The 21,469-nt window shown below is 30.9% G+C and overlaps 1 protein-coding gene across 3 annotated transcripts in view; it reads left to right on the top strand.

Annotated features, from left to right (window-relative positions):
* Positions 1 to 6,130: 6,130 nt before the first annotated feature.
* Positions 6,131 to 21,469, top strand: part of LOC145331991 (FH2 domain-containing protein 1-like) — a 52,939-nt gene continuing 37,600 nt past the window's right edge. For 2 of the 3 annotated variants that reach the window (XM_080176890.1, XM_080176892.1), the window contains exons 1-2: positions 6,131 to 6,211; positions 19,803 to 19,837. In XM_080176890.1, coding sequence (XP_080033016.1) covers positions 6,186 to 6,211; positions 19,803 to 19,837 — 61 coding nt within the window. In that variant the 5' untranslated portion in view covers positions 6,131 to 6,185. Of the gene's footprint in view, positions 6,212 to 19,802; positions 19,838 to 20,183; positions 20,208 to 21,469 lie in introns of those variants that run through there. The other variant, XM_080176891.1, reaches the window with a different exon arrangement.

Below are 21,469 nucleotides of genomic sequence, written 5' to 3'. Positions count from 1 at the left end.
AAATGTACAAAGATAAAATATAATAACAAACTGTTTTAATGATAATGCGAAGCATTCTACAATTAGAAAAGATCTGTTTAATGCACGCAAATACTATTAACTTTTATTTAAAGCTTAAATTCAATTGAACACATCTTCCTATAGTTAATTTATATGAATGATAGTAATTTTAACAACACAATTAAATTGCAATAAAAACTTTTATTAGCAATAAAGATTGTCAAAACAAAATAATCAGCAAAAATAAAATTATTGAAAAATCATCAAATTTGTAAAATTTGCTTTTAATTTATTTTAATTAAGTTGAAATAATTATCAGTATCAAAAAAAATAGTTAATTACTGCTAAACGCGAATGCTTTAAATTGATGTACACATACAATTCCTATGTTGCTATCGAAGTTAATGCATTTAAATGCTCCATAAATCAAATTTAACATGATTACGAGTGAGTTTTATCAACAAATAACATTTTAAGTTAAATTAAAATATTTTGTCCTCATAAGTTTGATTATAAGAATAAAACTCAAATTCTTTTTAAATGGCCATGATCAGAAAATTGATAAAAACATACAATTTGTATAAAAGGTTTTTTTAAAATCATCTTCTAATATCTTTCATTTAAATTATGTTGATTTTATCATATTTTCTTTTCAAAGATATTCTTATTTCTTCATTTATATATGTATGTGTCGTCTTTTCTATCAAAAAATGATTTGTATGTCGTCTTTTCTATCAAATCCGGGAAATTCCCAGTGAGTGCAACGCGCTGTGCGCATCTTGCTCTTAATTGATTTCAAAATTGCGCGTTTTCTGTCTGCTATTGTTGCCAACCCAAGCCTACGTATCTTTTTTATATGCTTTTGTACATAAATAATTAATTATTGTGTGTTTTATCTTTTTAAAGATTAAAAACTTATTATTTGTTTATGTCTTAAAGGTGAACTGTTTTTTTATAAGGTAAACACGCGGTGTATACAATAAGTTGTATTAAGTATTAATCATGTCTTAGTGATGGCCTATTAGAGTGTTTCAAGAATCATGCAATTTGGAAATTTTTCAAAATAATACTATTTTACAAAATTTTACTTACGGTTAAGTTCCTATACAAATGACATAAGCTTACATATTTATTTTTCATAATATTATAAAACCAAAAACTGCTAATTAGGCTAACAATCTCTCTTCCATTCCCCCTATTTTCATTTTTTTTTTGTAAAAATATCCAGTCTTTACAAAATTTTGGGGCCCTATCTCTAAGTGCCTTCCTAAATCTTACATAACCCGAGTCAAATTAGAAAAAAAAAATTTTTAAGCAGCTGGTATTGCCTATAAAAAATGACGTCATAAAATACAATGACCAAAAGTAAAAGTATACATTTTACCATTTGTCAATATAAATGCATGCTGGCCTATCATTGGTCATTTGTATTATAAAACGTCATTTTTTATTTAGCATTATAAGCTGCTTCAGTTTTTTCTGTGGTTTATTGAATTTGGTGAATTTTTAAACATTCTATTCTTACTGCTTACACTTGGGTCATACTACTTAATTCAGTCAGTTACGTAGTAAGCAAGCTCTAGCTAGCAGACGGTTATATACAATTTATATTTGTACATACACTGAATCTAAAAATTTATCGTGTATTTTGAAGTTTTTTGTTAATCCTTAAATTCAAATAGTATCTTGTTACACCAAATAAATTATGTGAAAAATTTTAAACTGTTTCTTCAAGTAAAATATTTTATATTTGGTATTGTATTTTGTGTCTTTTGAAGACTTTTTATAGTGAATTTTACAAATTTATGAAACAAGTTTAAAATATGTTTGAAACATAGGTAATGGAATAATAAATTTCTATCAAAACGCCTACACTTTATAATTATTTAGTAATACAGGGTTGGGACACTTGATAAAAAGTTACTCTCCCCCATATTTTTTCGTGTAAAATTGCAGATTAGCTAAAAGCTAAATATTGGGGAAAAGAAAGGAATGTCGATTAAATAAAATAGCATTATTCTTTCCTCCCTGAAAATTAACTAACATTTTTAGGCAATAAATTGCAATTTTATCTTTAATTTTATGAAAATCATCTCCCATTCTTCTTACAGCAATTTAATCCTATAAACTAAATGAAGATCTCTGAAAATACTGGTCCGAATTAGTTGTACTTTTCAGGGAAGCTTTTAAAATTCCTTTGAGGTTTTAGGCTATTTTCTTGATCTCCTTTTCCTGACAAAAAAAGGACTTTGTACTTTATTTCAGAGTTTTATAAGGTTTTTTAGGCATAATTAAGTGGGAGTGAGATTCTAAAAATTTGATGTTACCTAATTTGTTTGGGGGGGGGGGGGTATAGTCTCTTTACCCCCACCATGGAGGCTCTGCAAATTTTATATTGTTTACACTCATTTGACATTTATTATGATTTGGTGATCTTAGCTTTTTTGAATGTTTTGAATCATCCTTGTCTGATTACATAATATGATAATTATGGATTCTTGTTTTAAATTTCATTTTTTCATAAGCACTATAAACTGCTCCCAATTTTCGCCTGTATTTAAAATACTTAAACAGCTGCCGTCTTGACATAAAAAAAAACCTGCGACTGCCGAGCCTGAAGGAAAAAAGTATGAAGTGAAAATATTGTATTCATATTTTGTTAAAAAGAAGAAAAAAAACTTTGTACCCTTTGCCTATTGTCAACACATCTCTTATTCACAAAAATATCTAAATTAAAAAAGGATGGCACTATCCATATGTAGATACAGGCGTACACATAAAATTTGGCGGTTTCCCTTAAAGTTCTTAGTCGAGCACAGAAATCCTCCTAGCCCCCCATCTTAATTTATATCAAACTAGCGGCTACGCCCCTAGAAGCCTCTAGGGGCACTTAAGGTAGGATTGGGAAAAGTCGACCTCATCCCATTTTAAATTTGAGTTTCAAAAGAGTAAAAAAAAGACACCCTCCCAAAATAGTGTAAAACCTTACCAGGACCTATAAGAAGCTTTACTGTAAAGGAGAACAATATCGGTTCAGCGGTTAGCGAGATCATTCGGGACAGACAAAAAAAGCTTACTACTTTATATAATAGAATTGAAATCAAGGAAAGGGGGATAGTTTTTCGTTCATTTGGGTCAGGTTAGGTTATATATTGGGTACTGGGTACGGTAGCACCGTAGGGTTAAAGCACCGCAGGTGTAACTAAGAAGGTTTATTTTCAATATTATTTCAAAAATAGGAAAGGAGGTTTCTTTGCACGTTATGGACTTTGAGGGAAAGAACCTAAAATTTTGATAAACTAGGAAGATGATATGTTATGGACAAAAATAATTCAAAAGAATGGCAATATAACTTTTAATTGGTTAAGAGTTTTTTAAAGCCTTTCAATTTTTTTATTCACATATCCTATTCTTTAAAATCGCACTTTATCAGTGATCAACACACCTACCTACACAACACAACTGTAATGTAGCTTTGTCTCTTTGTATTATAAAAAACAGGATGTCAATCAATGGGCAGAAATATCAAAATTTTAAAATATCCAATTTGGGTCACCAAAAGGGCCTTGATATTTATTAAGGGGGATTCAACGACCCCCCCCCCTCCCCTCCCAGCTGACTCGGCCCATTTAAGAGCTAGAGGTCTTAAAAAATTATGTTTTACTTTATAACAAACTAGCGGCTTCGCCCCTAGCCTCTAGGGGCTTTTACCCGACCATGTCTTTGGCCATAACTTTTTTTAAAACAAAAGATTGTTACATTTAGTTACTTTACAAGAAAAATCTTTCTATAATAAAGTAAATATATGGAAATCATTAAATTTAAGCAGCTTGACATTAATAAAGGAAGGCTTTGCTGTTTTAAAAACAAGGATGACAACATCCATAAAAGCGAAGCTCTGAAACGATATGACAGACGAACATTAACTTTTGTTGAGTGTCAGAACTGAATATACAAAATATGAAAATATAAGGTTTGGCAAAATTATACGTAAATTTGTTGCGAAACTTCTTAAATACAGAATTCTGTTTAAGGACATACTGACATTTTTAATACTTGATTATAGAGATGCTTCGCTCATAATATTGTACCTTATAGTAATAGGAATCAGTAATCAAAAAATCAGATCAATCGGATGATTTTATCACATAAAAAATTGTTATTAAAAAAGTAAAAAAATCAACATGTTTAAAATGGACGTACGGACATTCTGGTAACGATTATAGAGTTGCTACGCTTTCTAAATCGTACCTAACTACTACAGGAATTACCATGCAAAGTTTGAAATCGATAGGACAATTCTAACATGCCTAAATTAACGAATAAAAGCTAACTTTCTCGGACGGACGGACGGACGGACGGACCGACCCTAATTATAGAAAAGCTTCGCTTTTAAAAAACTCTTATTTTCATTTGTTTATGGCTGATAACATGTTTTTTTCGTCAAACTTTTGTCAACAGAGAGAAATATAAAAATACTTCATTTGAATAAAAGTTATTAATAAAGAAAAATCTAAACGATAAATCCATTTTTTATTTGACGCTTTTTCGTGTTTCGTTTATCATCATTTTTATTGCATAACAATTATTTTGTATTTTGATGGACGGACGGACAAAGTGTATTGTAGAGTAGCTTTGCTACTAAAAATAAAATGCTTTGAGCACTCCCAACTTGTATACTTTACTCCAAAGTTATTGGATTAAGGTGATAAGAAATTTTGTTAAAGTTATTATTTGTTGTAATAATTATCATCACACAGTAACAGTGATTAGTCAGCAAGAACAAGTACACCCATACTTACAGCGTAGTAATAATAAAAAAGTACAATAAACTGTAATACAGATTTCATAAAAAGGAAGTTACAATAAAGGAATTAATCAGGGGCTGCTATTAAGCCAATTAGTTCCAATTGAAAATGCCGCAAAATTTAATATTTTGTTGGAGTAAAGTTGGAGTAAAACTTGTTTATTTTACGTAACTGAAGTGGAATGGGTAAGAAGGGGAGAAAAAAGAGAGGGGGGTTGTGGAGGATATTTTCCTTTAAAATTGTTTGTCAGAATTACATTCCATTTTCCCTGGGAATTAATGGTCTTGCATGTAGAGCCAGAGGGGTGTCAACGTTCCCTTAGAAAAAAAAATAGAGGTCCCTTAATCCTGTGCACGCCATTGTAAAAATTAGATAGACATCTGAACGAACTCCACTTATATAGTGGCTGCATTTTTATGAGAACATTTTTATCTCAAAGCTATAAATAATTTAGTGATTTCAAGTAAAAAATAATCATTGAATAAAATAGTCAATTTTAATCTTTCAAAAGTTAAATATGGGTATCACATTCTAGAAAATATTGCAATGAATTATTATGTAAGTGTGTTTTAACAATGAGTCATACAATCATAAATGTATATTTTCAAGTGTTTAAAACATTAATATAATTAGTCAGTAATTGTTTCAACAAATGTAATGCATTTTTTAAAGCGAAGAGTTTCTATAATTAGAGTCGGTCGGTCCGTACGTCCGTCCGAGATAGATAGCTTTTTTCGTTAATTTAGGCATGTTAGAATTGTCCTATCAATTTCAAACTTTGCATGGTGATTCCTTTAGAAGTTCGATTTAGACAGCGTAGCAACTCTATAATCATTACCAGTATGTCCGTACGTCCATTTTAACTTGTTGATTTTTTACTTTTTTAACAACAAATTTTTATGTGATCTATTTATCCGATTGATCTGATTTTTGGTATATTGATTAATGGGACAACAAAGTATAATGTTATAAGCGAATCAACTCAATAATCAAGTTCTAAAAATGTAAGTATGTCCATAAACATTATCCTGTATCAAGCAGTTTTTCAACAAATTTACTCACAATTTTGCTTCGACTCTTTCACATTTATATTCTGATTATTCAGTTCGGACACAATACAAGTGTTAATGTCCGTTTGTCCTACTGTTTCAGAGCTTCGTTTCTATGGATGTTGTCATCCTTGTTTTGTTAAAAAGATTTAATTTCTAGTTTCTATACATTTATGTTTTAGTAAGAAAAAAATAACCTATCTGTTTGTTTTAAATTAAGTTCACAAATAAAGGTTCCAGTGCTTGATTGTCACTTTTTGGCAAAGGCCCATACGGGTTTTAAACATGTTATTGTTCTAGTCTATGATTTATTTTTTCAGATAAAAAGATGGAGAGCGTTTTGGAAGAAACAAGGTAAGATGAGTTTGGGTAGAAAAGTTACTATGTTGCGGGTACTTGTATTTTAGACAATAACTTCTTTAGTACATCTTTATATTACAGAGGCAAGTAGTCTGTTTAACAAGCTTTGGAAGATCTAGATGTACGGTTGAGATAATCCTATTATATAAAGTAGTAATTGTTTTTTGTCTGTCCCAAAGGATCTTGCTAACCCCTGAACCGATATTGTTCTCCTTTACAGTGAAGCTTCTTATATGTCCTTGGAAGGTTTTAAACTATTTTTGGGGAGGGTGTCTTCACCTACCGCATCCCCCCCCCAAAAAAAAACCCACAAATTTAAAATTGGATGAGGTCGACTTTTCCCCCTCCTACCTTAAGTGCCCCTAGAGGATTCTAGGGGCGTAGCCGCTAGTATATATATAGACTTAGATTGAGATTATCACAATGAATAAACAATGTAAAATCTTTATCAAAATAATCCTTTTTTGTTTTAAAAGAAGGTCAAATTTCTTGCCCCCACCGCAGGTACTCATAGGGGGCTCTAATATATTGATGGCAAGAAAAGAGAAACAAAGAGTAGCTGTGCTACCAATAAAACTTGAAAATGCATGATTATATAACAAATCAACATATCATTTAATTCTTTTATATGCAGTTGATGCACATTTTCAAATTTAACAAAATATTAAGAAAAATTCTCAACAGGATGTAGGTCTGTTTATCTGTCTGTAGCTTAAGATATCGTTAACCGATGGATCGATAAGGATTCTCCTTTACAGTAAAGCTTATCATGGGTTCAGGGAAGGTTAATACGGCAACACCAATTTTTTTATTTTTTATTTTTAGCCCCCCCCCCCCCTCCCCACAAATCAAAAAGCGTGGACAAGGGGGACCACGCCACCCTCCCAGGATAAATCGCTCTTAGAAAATAATGCAATCCCCTATAATTTCTTTCCTTTTTCTTTTAAAAATGCAGGGTCGTTTTATCCGTCTCCCGCATTTACTGTGTCCCGGCTTAGTGTCCTATGAAGGAATATTTTAAGTAAATAAGGAATTAGAGAAATATATAGGACAAAAATTTTAAAAATCAAATATAATTTTGTATGATAAACGAGAGTGACGTCAAAATTTATAAATTTTGATTTAATTACGATAATATGTTAAAAATTAGTAATTACGAAACAGCGTGTAGTGTACTTTAAAAAAATGACGTCATACAATACAAATAATCAATGATAGGCCCGTATACAAATTACCATTGGTCAATTACATTGTATACTGACCTATCATTGACCATTTGTATTGTATGACGTCATTTTTATTGGACACTCTATGCTGCATTAATTACTACAATATAAACAACATTGAATTTTTAAAAAAATTCTTGAAATAATCACAAAACCTTCTCATTTTACTCAACGTTAGTTTGTCGGTTTGGCATACCCTAGTGAAACAGTAGATTCACTATTGATAAAAGTTATAAAATAAAGAGCAAAAAGGGCAGTTTGGACTTAGATCAGTTATACAATACCATTACCCAAAGCTACTGCATAGATATTGCAGAAATTGTGGCAAAATACAGGGATCTTAAGGGATAAGACAATACACAGCTTATACCAATAACAAAATTAATTCGGGAAAAAATCACGAAACCTATACGGTTTTTTCAGCTATCGTTGGGGAGGCAACACATCGTAAAATTTACGACCTCTCCATTTGCCCCCCAAATATTATTTTACATTTATTTCGCTTGTTGGTTATACCTTATACATGGACAATACATTTTATTTATTAAGTAGTAAGATTTTTTATCTGAAGCTTAATATTTTAATAACTACTGAATTTATTGAGTTTAGGTAAGCTTCACATTGGTCCTTTGGTGTATTTCATTTTTAGATTTAAGCCATGACATACAAAATTACCCCTTATGAAATTTGAATTTGCTGACAACCAAGTTCTGACACTGCCAGCTTGAACCAACCAATTTACCATGTAAAATTGAAAATATATTTACAAAATTACAAATTATATATGTTAGGCTAGGTTATGTTGGATCAGTGAAAGTTAAGTTAGGAAGGCAATACGTATTAGTAAGGCTACTTAAGTGGGTGTAACTCTCTGTGGGTGGTTAATTTAAATCACTCTTTAGTTTATGTATATTTGTAATCAATTTATATAGTGAATCAAGAAGTATATGTCTCAGCATAAAAAGTAGTAAATTTTTCTTTGTCTGTAGCTAAGATTTTCATAACTTCTGAACCGATTTGAATTTTTATTTAGGGAAGTTTACCATAGGTCCCAGGTTGGTTTTTGGCCTTTTAAATTTTAGACTTGGGATAGTTTAAAACTATTTTCTGCTTTTACTACCCATTCAAATACTGTGCTTTTATTTACTGTGCCCTTAGATGCTAAGGCAGCAGGCGATGGTCATTTTATGAAGTACTTTTAAATTACTACACAATCCTGAAACTTTGAAAAATTAATCTTAAATAAATCTTTTTATCTACTAATTTCCAATCAATTGTATCCCTGAATAGTTGAATACCACAAAATGCAACTCTGTCTAACAAGAAATGAAATATCCATATGTTCAGAGTCTAATAAAAATGTTTTTCTATGAAGTTAAATTTGAAATGCTCTAAAAGTAGAACTTTCTAAAAGTAGTTCTACTAAATTTGCCAATGCTTTAAGTAGTATGATATCTGTCTTTTGTTTGTCTGTTTAAAACACAAAATTGCATATTTTAGCTGTTTCTCGTCTCAATTTCACTAACTGCTAGAATATATCTTTATACCTTTGTTAAAAGATTTTGATAAATGTGTATCTTGTTAAATATTTGAAGAAAAAAAGTCATATAGCTTTTAACTTTTCTAAAAAAAATGGTCTTAATGCTTTCTTAGCATTTATATGGACCCAAGGACCTCTAAAACAATGATCCTCAAAATGTTTAACTTTTTGTAACACCTTTAAATTTTTCGTACCTTATTTATTTTTCATAGGATTTCAATTAGAAATTTTTTGTGGTCGTTCTTTTTAGTAATTGGGTGTTTATCTTTCAAATTTTTAAGATGTATATGTCACTATATTTTTGCTTTATTGGCCATTTTTATTGGATTATATTTTTTTTTTAAGTATCAGTTTCAATAAGTCATAGGTTTCATGAAATGTAATCTTTTGTATTTTTTTTTTATTAAAATATGTTTTGAATCTTTTGTTATATTCTTATTGCCTAATGATTATGTAATATTGGAGCTATAGAATATTTGTGAAAAGGCTTCTTCTAAGAAATATAATATTCTTAAATACTCTAGGCAGGGAAAGGACAATTAAGGTTAAATGTATACACTAGTTTCCCATTAATTTTGTGCCAGTTACAATACTCAAGGCCAAGGACGTCCAATGGGAGGGAGGGGGGGGTAAAGGGGTGATTAACCCCCCTAATAAAAATCCTATTCAAAAATAATTTTGGGGGAGGTAAAAAAAATTTACCCCCCTCTTAAAAAATTGTACCCCTTCCCCCCCCCCCAAATGAAAAAGCTTGGACGCCTCTCCTCAAGGCAAAATTTGATGCTTGAATCAAAAGGAGCATTGATTTTTAGTGTCGTCATATCCCTGTAAATACACTTATTACTAACAAATAGTTGTTCGCCATTAGAAGCTACAATGTAAAGGAGAACCATACCGGTTGAGTTGTTATCGAGATCCTCAAGTAAAGACAGCTACACACACATACAGACATCCTACATAGGTTGGATCAATAATTTATTAGATCAATATAAGTTCATTTTTGGTAAGCTCTTAATAAGATTATCTATGAATAAAAAGCTTATTACCAAGTAGACATATTGATAAATATAAGAAAATCTAGAATTTTCCAGGAAGGAAGGGAACATTGGCATATAAATTACAATGGTACCCAAAGTTTTATAACCACCTTTTGTCTTATTCGTTGGCTCAAAACTTTGGGGACTTATCCCTAAAGATTCCTTGAAATTTTCTGAAAGTATTAGGTTTTAAGGTATGCAAAAACGATAAATTGATTTACTGAACAGTAACACCCCAGATAAATAGATAACAGTAGATAAATAGATAACAGTAGATAAATACATTAAAATATTGGTGGAAAAGCCTGGACAATAAATCCAATACTCCTAGTGTCCTCTGATTATAAATTAATCCTTGACAGGATGAACTGAATTTTAGTTTCCGAAGGTGTGCGTAGCTTCCGCGTCCTATCTCAATATTTGCTACTAGCTAAAAAAGCTTCAAACTTCCAAAAAAAAATCAAAATTTGAAAAATTTATATTTTGAATGTATAATTTATAAATCGTTTATACATTACATCGCTTTTCCCTTTGACCGGAGTAGCTGAAAATAGCGTTTGCAATAGTTGGGTTATCTGCTGTACACTTTAGGAAACTAGGGCTTGAATAGGAAATCCAGCTGATCCTTGACAGTTATTGTCATGGCTTTAGGGATAAGACAATGGATGATGAATTGATATTATCCTCAATTATAACCAACAAAATTTAACCTATTGTCAGTGATCAAATGGGATAAGACAATGGTAAAAAATTGGTGTACATCCCTAATGATGATACACAAAATTACTCCTTCTGTAGAATGAACCAACCAATCAAAGTCATAAAAAGTCCCCAAGTTTGTTAAGCCAAAAAATAATTAAACGTTATTATAACACTTTGGGGACTAGTGAAATAATCAGCCCAATGTCCCCCCCCCCCTCTCCCTAACTTTCGAAGATAAGTTGGAGGAATGTTAAATTTAACTCTATTGTCAGCTTATCAACAGAAAGTAATTTGTTGATGATAGAGGAGGGGGGTGGGGGGAATCGATAGTCCCTTTTTCCCTGGTAACAGTGGACTGATGGAGAATATTTTTGACAATCATCATAACACGCCCAGGCATTTTTGCCGTTCATACAAAATACAATTTTTTGGCTTTTGGACGCAGCTTATAATGCCAAAAAAGAAATGGCTATATATATAATACAAATGACCAATGATAGGCCAGTATACATTTTACCATTGGCCAATTTTAATGTATACTGGCCTATCATTGGTCAATTGTATAGTTTGACGTATTTTCTTATTAGGTACTATAAGCTACTTCATATAATTGTTTTTTTCTCTTTATAATACTTATCTGGGTTTAAAAGTTGTTATGCTTTTTAAAATATGTCTAAATGTTTCAGAAATCTTACAAAGTGTAAAATAAAAAGGCCGTTTGAAACACGCATTTAAAATCAGATTAAGTTATCACAATGAATATTTTGGTAGTATTGTTTGAAATGAAAAACTATGAATTTATACAACGTAGTTGATTACCGAAAAATTTTGACAACTGATGCTTTCATGATGCTACAGTTGTATCTATCTATTTTCTGTCTATCTATATATTTATTTTCTATCTGTTGTACGGTCTAACTTACTGAATCTGTTTTATGTCTATTAATCTCTTTTTTCTCATTTTTAAAAGCGAAGCTTTTCTATAATTAGGGTCGGTCGGTCCGTCCGTACGTCCGTCCGTCCGTCCGAGATAGATAGCTTTTAATCGTTAATTTAGGCATGTTAGAATTGTCCTATCGATTTCAAACTTTGCATGATGATTCCTGTAGTAGTTGGGCACGATTTAGAAAGCGTAGCAACTCTATACTCATTACCAAAATGTCCGTACGTCCATTTAAAAAATGTTTATTTTTCTACTTTTTTAACAACAAATTTTCAAGTGTTCTAATTATCCGTTTGATCTGATTTTTGGTATATTGATTCCTGGGACAACAACGAACAATATTATAAGCGAAGCAACTCTATAATCAAGTCCTAAAAATGTAAGTATGTCCATAAACATTATCCTGCTTCAAGCAGTTTTTTCAACAAATTTACTTACAATTTTGCTTCGACTCTAATACTTTTAAATTCTGATTATTTAGTTCAGATACCATACAAGTGTTAATGTCCGTTTGTCCTACCGTTTTAGTGCTTCGCTTTTATGGATGTTGTCATCCTTGTTAATTCTTCATTTTAACATAGTCGATATAAACCATTATGTTTATGAAAGTGTTTCGATTGTGTCTCCTCTTTCCTATTTAAACCTTTTTTTCTTGAATTAGGGTCTGTCCGTTCCGTCCTTACGTAACGGATTTCAAATCCTTAGTTAAGGCATGTAAAAATTGTTCCATCGATATGGTAGTAACTATATTATCGCGATCAGAAAGTCCCTGCGTCCATATAAAACATGCAAAGCATTTCGATAATTATGTCCTAAGTATGTTCACAAACATTATCCTGTATTTGAGCAATTTTACAACATATGTATATACAATATAGTTTTGACTTGTAATTTGATATTCAGCTTTATAAGTTCTGACAATATACAAGTGTTAATGTTTGTTTGTCCTACCTGTTGGCTTTAATGGATGTTGTCATCCTTGTTGTTGATTTTCTCTAAAAATACTACAATAATAATTTATGTATCCTCATGTCTTTTTACTTTTATATATCTCTGTTTAAATTTTGCGTTACCTATCCTAGGAAAATTTTTACATATATAGGAACATTGAACATTTTTTATCTATGAAAATGAAATTTAAAATTAAAATCAATATTAACAAATTTTGGGCAAAAGAGTTTAAATTCTTATTGTGCATTCAGTAAATATAATGTTAAAACGAGAGTAAACCAAGCCTTTAAAATGTTTAATATCAGCAATTGGTTTTTTAGCAGATTTAATGCGCTAAAGAGAACAACTGCACAGAAAAAAGTGAAAAACAATTCTTTTCCATTATTTTTGTATTTCCGTTCTATGGGAAGTATTTAGTTTTTGAAAAATTTCTGTGTAATTCTCCTACGGATGAAACAAAAGTTGTTCATACAAAATAAAATAAAATTTAGTGGAATAATCTTCTTTTTGAAACAATTTATAACATATTGTTATAACACTCTTATTTTTAAAAGCGAAGCTTTTCTATAATTAGGGTCGGTCCGTCCGTCCGCCCGTACGTCCGTACGTCCGTCCGTCCGAGATAGATAGCTTTTATTCGTTTATTTAGGCATGTTAGAATTGTCCTATCGATTTCAAACTTTGTATGATGATTCCTGTAGTAGTTGGGTACGATTTAGAAAGCGTAGCAACTCTATAATCATTACCAGAATGTCCGTACGTCCATTTTAAACATGTTGATTTTTCTACTTTTTTAACAACAAATTTTCAAGTGTTTTAATTATCCGTTTGATCTGATTTTTGGTATATTGATTCCTGGGACAACAAAGAACAATATTATAAGCGAAGCAACTCTATAATCAAGTCCAAAAATGTAAGTATGTCCATAAACATTATCCTGTTTTTAAGCAGTTTTTCAACAAATTTACCTACAATTTTGATTCGACATTTATATATTTATGTTCCGATTTTTCAGTTCAGATACTATACAAGTGTTAATGTCCGTTTGTCCTACCGTTTCAGTGCTTCGCTTTTATGGATGTTGTCATCCTTGTTAATTTAAATTTTCATAGGCTCACTTCACCTAGAGTAATCCTTGACTAGATGCAGTAAGCCTTACCTGGTTTGGCTCACTCTGTGTTAATTTATTTAAACTTGTCAGAGCAAAAACATTTATAATTTCATTCTCTATTGAACCCAACCTTCTTGAAATCTTCATCCAGTATAGCATTACAGATAATTTTCCTCGTTCTTGGGTCTGACAAAAAAACTCGAATCAATCTTAAAATTTTTAATTTTACTATCTGCGGAAAGATGTATAGAGAGTAGTTTTGCAGCATGGCTATAAATTTGCAATTGCTATTTAAACTTTTCGGCTGTTTTTAACGGACACCTGATTACAACTGTATGAATGTTGTGTAGGTGGTGTTTCTACACTTTCACATAATGTACACAATAACAAAGGCTGGTAGAATTGCAAAATACAACCACAGCTCATATATCATTCCTCTAAAATTACTCAATATTTTGTAAAGGTTCTTGGTAGTAAGGCTGCGCCCTAGTGTCTAGGGGCTTTGTGTTTTGAGGGGAAGACATATTGCATAAAACCATCCTAACTCTTCAATATATTAATAAGACAGTCCCAGGGACTTAATGAAGCTTCCAAAGGAAGACCAAACAGACAAATAAATAGCCTTCTACTATCTATTATACAAAGTAAAATGATATCTGTCCGTCCGTCCGTCTGAAGCTTAAGATCTCGGTAACCACTGAACCAATTGGATTCTACTCTTCAGGGAATATATCTACTGCTCCTATGGTGGTTTTAGGCTATTTTCTTAGGGGGTGGGACAGCGGTTAGAGAGACAGACATGCCTACCATAACTCTCATATATGGATTACAAATAGCGGAACTGATTAGCAACTGCATGTAGTAGTAGGTCTATATTGATATCATGTTTTCAGTTTAGTCCGTCATTTACAACAGGAGTATTATTAGTATTGCCAAGCAAAAATTATTATTTTCTGTAAAATAAAGAATAATAAATTTTAAGTGATTTATCAATAAAAAGGTAAAAAAATCGACAGAAAATTACGTAATGCAGTAATAACACTTTCGATGATTTTTTTTAAAAATCCTTTTTTAGTTAGCTTGGATTTTAAGACCATTTAAAATTCTTAAGGAATTAAACGTATATAAATTTGACATTTTTGTGTAAAATAAAATGCGAAGATAAGTGATAAAACAAGAAAGAAATTAAACATAAAAGTATATATTTTCTTACTTCACATTCAAAGGAAATTTTATAATTATTCATTGACAATTTCCTAAAATCTGTTTTATTTCTACTAAATACACTGAGGAAGGAGACATTGGACTGTAATTTATACTGGTCTCCACAGTTTTACACACACGGTCTCTCATTTGTTGACTTAAAAACTTTGAAAACTTATATTAAATCATGACATCGTAGTACAAACACGCAGTTTAAACATTTTTCACCAATAAAATTAACATGTAGATAGGCTAATTTTGTTTATCATAATAAGGGGTTTTTATAAATATTCGTCCATAATCCTATTCATTTAGATTCCTGGCAAATTAAGTGGGATTTTATACGTTAAGTATTACGTTATTGATTTTTTAAAACGTACAAAAAGATAAGAGAAATAGTATGGCAACATTTACAGAAGAAGGATTAGTTAAATAATTATCACATTGTTAATTGAAATTAGTTATTTATCGCATCGTGTTATAGAGAGCTTTCCGCGGATAGTAAAATAAAAAATTATAAGATAAAAACAGTTTTTGTAGCTACGAGGGGCCGGAGGCACGGGCTAATACAACTGGTATTAATCTTATTATTTTTATATTAATATTCGTAGAAAATTTTCTGTAATGCGATGTTATACATGATTTTTCAGTATGGCTGAGAACAGGTTCAAATTCAAATGATATAAATCATTTTTGAAGTCTTACTGGAAAATATATATAGTTAAAGAAAGGTTAATAAAACAAGAATTTATTTTTGAAATAAATTAAGAATAAGGTGGATATTATTTCGTGTGTTTATGTTTTAATTAAGCTCAGGTTAGGTTAGGTTATATTAAGTATAGGGTTGTTTTGTGTCGTTATGGTACCTTAATTTTAGTTCTCTTCAGGGGTTAGTTAGAAATGATGAGAAAATATATCATGTATTTTTATCATTATAAACAGTTAAAAAAAAGATGGAAACGTGAACTTTTTTTGTAATAATCATAGAGTTGCTAAGCTTCCTGGTTGGTAGATTGTACTTAATTGTTAAAGGAATCTTTAAATAGTTAAACAAAATATCTTTTACTTTATTCCTCACTAGCGGCTACGTTTCTAGAGGCACCTTTTTCTAGGGGTGATTTTTCTTGGGAGAATCGGGATACCCCCCCCCCCCTTAAATTATATTTATAAATTATAACTACTAAGCTACACTGTAAAGGAGAACCAAATCGGTTCAGATCATTCTGTACAGACATTCAGTCATCCTATACTTTTATATAAGTGTATTTGTTTGCATTATGAAATGTAAGAAAACGCAGTCGCAGCATAAGGCAATTCCAAAGGATTAAATTCTCAACCAAACTTGCATGTTCATGCCATTTATTTTAAGCCTACGATTGTCTTAAATCCTCCGTCTTTTGTAGCAACGCTTTTATACAGGTCTGTGTGTGGGTATTAGCTGTGCATTGCAGCTATACGATAACCTGGGAATGTGTGTATGTTCATCTATCACTCATAAACATAATATAACATTTTAAATTATTTGTTCGATTTATATTACACCAAAAATATTCTTCATTTCTCAACGTTTCTACTCAATAACTAAAGCAGCCATTTTTCGGCAATACATTCATGAACTGAATTTTCATTATAAGAACTTTTCGCATAAAAACGTGTTTTAGAAGTCTCAAAACATATATTTACTTATGTTTAATAATTTACTGTCTTTTTAAATTTTGCATAAAAAATGCCCTTATTATATTATGCATTTATTAGCCAGTCATACATTATTTCATTAATTCACTGTATTTAATAAACATAATTCAATAATTCACGAACTTTATGATTGCATTATCCTTGTTTAATGCCAAAACTTTTTCCTTCCATGAAATTTCTTTGTCTTTAAGTATTATGAAATTTTAAAGTTTTTACATAAGCAAAACAAAGTCATATACATTTTTAAGTGCTTTCCCCTTTGTTTAAGATAAAATAAGGGGAGGGGGAGTTAGCTATTTTTTTTACTTTAGGTTAGGTTATGATGGGTACTGAGTAGCCCCGCAGGGTGACAGTGTTCGATATGGACTAATTAATGCATGAAATAGCTGATTTTACTTGTTGGAATAGATATTGATATGAAACAGATTTTTCTGCTGATACCATAAACCAATCATTTTAATTTCATTAAATTTCTAATGCTATATAAACAAGTAGATCAACAATAATAAAATAACTTCAAGATCAAATTGTTTAATAAACGAAAACATTTTCTTGTCTAAAGTTTTTCTTAATTCATTAAAAGCTCTTTCTAACCACTGAACCGATTGAGGTTTAGGGCAGATTTTAGTATGGTTTGAGACTATTCAACTTTTGGTTTTAGTCTTAGAAACTCATATTGATGTACGGACAGACTCTTGTAAATTTTCACATCCTTGTTGAAGATGCTTCATAAATAAAAACTAAAATTTTTAGTCTAAAAATTAACAGTAAAATAATTCATTTGTTTTAACCTTGAAAATAATAGGAAAAGTGTAAATTTCAGATTTTTCAAAGTTATTATGTCAAAGAGTATTTTATCATAAACAAAGTGTTTTGAACAAATAAGGTTTAGATTAGAAATGTAGCTATTCTGTAACTAGGGTATTAAAGCATAGACGTCCAACGGTGGGGGGAAAGGGGTGATTACCCCCCCCCTTAAACCTTTGAAACAACTCATAATACCCCCCCACCCTCTCGCCCCTAATAAAAATCTTGGACGTCCCGTATGAAAGATCATCCATCTTTATAATTAACAAATTAACAAGCGTTTTGAGTAATTTTTTGTCTTGTTGTAAATATTTATTTTTTGGGTGGCTGACATATCCCTCGTAATTTTCACTAAAAATCTAGAAAACATTGTAATTTTGTTGAAATCGTAATAGACAATCAAATGTACACAATAAAACTTTAGTATGTAGGATATAGACTTTAATTATTTTACTTCAATTACTTTGATAAAACAATTATAAATTGTAATTTATGAGTAGGAAAAATAGAAAGAAAAAGAGTATAAAAAGAATACTAAAACTCATAAATAATAAATAAGATATCTATGTGTATTTAGTTTTAAATCAACAAAAAGAATCTTTACTGTAAAGCAAAACTATGTCAATCGAGCAGTTAGTGAAATCTTAATATACAGCAGATTCTTACATCCTGTTACGTTTAAATCATGTTGATGAAATTAAACGCAAAAGATAATTGAGGTCATAGATTTTCTACACTGGGAGATCCGCCTTCTATGAAACTCTGGTATGAAAGTAACTTGATATTTGACATACTGATTGTTAGTGTGCCTTCTCTTCCGTGTATTATCACATATAATCAAAGTAAAATAAAAGTAGGGACAACATCTATAAGAAGCTAAATACAAAATATATTATGAACAAGGATGACAACATCCATAAAAGCGAAGCTCTGAAACGGTAAGACAAACGAAGATTAACATTTGTAGAGTGTCAAAACTGAAAAATCAGAACATAGATGTATAAATGTTGAATCAAAAATGTAAATAAATTTGTTTAAAAACTGCTTAAATACAGGATAATGTTTAAGGGCATACCTACGTTTTTTGGACTTGATTAAAGAGATGCTTCGCTTATAACATTGTACTTTGTTGTCCTAGGAATTGGTATTTAAATAATAAGATCAATCGGATAATCTTATCACACAAAAATTTGTTGTTAAAATAGTGAAAGATCAGCAAGATATAAGTGGACGTAGGGACATTCTGGTAACAATTATAGAGTTGCTTTGCTTTCTAAATCATACCAAAATACTACAGGAATCACCATGCAAAATTTGAAATCAATAGGATAATTCTAACATGCCTAAATTAACAAAAGAATATCCCTTCTAGACGGACGGACGTACGGACAGATGGACGATCTGACTGACCGACCTTAATTATAGAAAAGCTTCGCTTTTAAAAAACAAATAGACAAAGTTAGTTACATAGAAGATTATCTGTTATTATAACATAGAAAAGAAAGAGTGAGAATATGCAAAAACTTAAAATTACATAACCTGAAAAAAAGTTTATGTCTTTGAAAGTTGTACAAAGAAAAGCAGCTAAAACGCTGCTTAAAAGCAGTCAGACTACCATAGATTTTTTATACCTAAGTATGGTGCATGATGAAGGGATTTTGTAGGAGCCGAGACATACTGACGGACAGATCGATGGACAGATGGACGGACAGACGGACAAACGGAAAGATGGACGGACAGACGGACAAATAAACGGACAGACGGACAGATAGACGGACGCACATGTGGAATTATAGAGTGGTTCGCTACTAGAAAATTAATGATGCCCAAAATGAAGCTTGGTTGAGAAAGCAAAGTTTCATTAAGTGCATTTCTGTCTGTTAAATAATGCCAAAATTATGCGGTTCTTATAATTTCATAATGCGAACGTGATATCACACCCACATTATTAACCTTTGTTTATTTGTGCCAGTTTTTAGCTAAAATTTTAGTGAGAAAAAAGTCTTTGAATTATTGCAGACAATAGGCCTATAAAAATTCTATGGGTAACTTATCTCTTAGACTTTCTATATAGGCTTAGAAACCCTAGCTTCCAGACCAGCCTAGGTAATTTTTTAGGATATAGAATATTATGATTCTTGTAAATTTTACATCCTAAGTAAGTCTAAGGATATCTAACTTCCAAATAGGTTCTCTCTCTCTCGAATAGCCATTACCTAGCCTAACCAAATAACTAAGTAAAAGATACAAATTATTCCAAAAAAAACTCGTTTTCAGTCTAAATGCGATTTAAGGGAAACCGCGGATGGCTGATGAACGCCGTTTCTAATAATATTTTTCTGATAAATAATAATATCTAAATTTTTTCAGGGAGGAGTTTTCTGATTCCAGTTCAGATTCTGAAAGTAAGATTTTTTTCTGTTTTTATTTACTAGGTATAAAGCACCTTTAGAAATTATACTTTTTTGCTAAAACCATTCTTATATAAAATTAACAGTATCTGTGTTTGTGTGCTCTCCTTTACAATGTAGCTTCTCATGGGTCCTGGGAAGGTTTATAACTATTACGAAGAAGATTATTTTTTACTTTTTATTATTAAAACTAAAATATAAATGGGGTCGAATTCAAGTATCCCAGAGGCCTCTAGGGATGTAGCATTTAGTATTTACATTTACATAACCTTTGCTACTTATAATAATAAAGAAATAATAAAAGAGAATGTATTATGATAAACTTTAAATGTATAAGGAGGAGAAATGGTAAAAGAGGAAAAAGGTAAAAGCACGATGGAATTTTTAAGCACTTTTTGGTCGTTTGGAAACTTGTATGTTTGCATTTGATTTCTTTTTAAAAGCGAAGCTTTTCTATAATTAGGGTCGGTCCGTACGTACGTCCGTACGTCCGAGATAGATATCTTTTATTCGTTAATTTTGCATGGCGATTCCTGTAATAGTTAGGTACGAGTTAGAAAGCGTAGCAACTCTATAATCATTACCAGAATGTCCGTACGTCCATTTTAAACATGTTGATTTTTTTTTACATTTAACAACAAATTTGTATGTGACCTAATTATCCGATTGGTCTGATTTTTGTTATACTGATTCCTAGGACAACAAGGTACAATATTATAAGCGAAACAACTCTATAATCAAGTCCTAAAAATGTAAGTATGTCCATAATCATTATCCTGTATCAAGCAGTTTTTTGACAAATTTACTTACAAATTTGCTTTGACTCTTATACATTCGCATTCTGATTATTCAGTTCTGACATTATACAAGTGTTAATGTCCGTTTGTCCTACCCTTTCAGAGCTTCGCTTTTATGGATGCTGTCATCCTTGTTTTATCACTATTCAGTGGCTAAATTTTACACCACCATTGAATTGAAATTGAAGAGTTTTTTTTTATCTTTTGTGGAAGTAATGCACAACAATATGAGTGTTAATTATCGTTAGGCAGCCGGATGTTTTGATGTTAATTGATGAAATACTTCTTTTGGTTCGTGGAATATACGAAAACAAAATTAGATATGTAGATATGTATGATAGGTTGGAATATCATATGATGCTTTATGAAAAAATTGGCGATTTTTTTACACTCCTTGACTTTTTAAACTTGAAATCCCCTTTTGCTGTAGTAGGGGGGTTATCCCCCAACCCCCCAACCCCCTCCCCAATTTGATAAACATAACTTAATAAACTTTCGTTAAAGGGGAAAGATTTAGCAATCTAAATTTTATCATGGTATTTCAAAAAAATGTTTTTTTTTAATGCTACTTTATATCATAACCATGATATTTTGTTGATATAAAAATAGCACAAAACTGAAAAAAAACATATATAAAATAGCTTCCATAAAAGTTGGCTAGTGTTATGTATTGTTGGTGTGTATTGTGAAACTTTGTGTAAGATTATAAACTTTCTGTATAAACAAGTTCATAACTTACTAACCTTTCTCAACATCAGGGTGGAAGTGGTACTGGTACCCAAAGTTTTGTTTGTTGGCCTAAAAACTTTGGATACTTTTATTATATCCT

Source organism: Acartia tonsa, chromosome 11 (genome assembly GCF_053477335.1).
Source record: "Acartia tonsa isolate MP-2025a chromosome 11, ASM5347733v1, whole genome shotgun sequence".
Taxonomy (NCBI): Eukaryota; Metazoa; Arthropoda; class Copepoda; order Calanoida; family Acartiidae; genus Acartia; species Acartia tonsa.
This window is presented reverse-complemented; position numbering and strand designations above follow the sequence as displayed.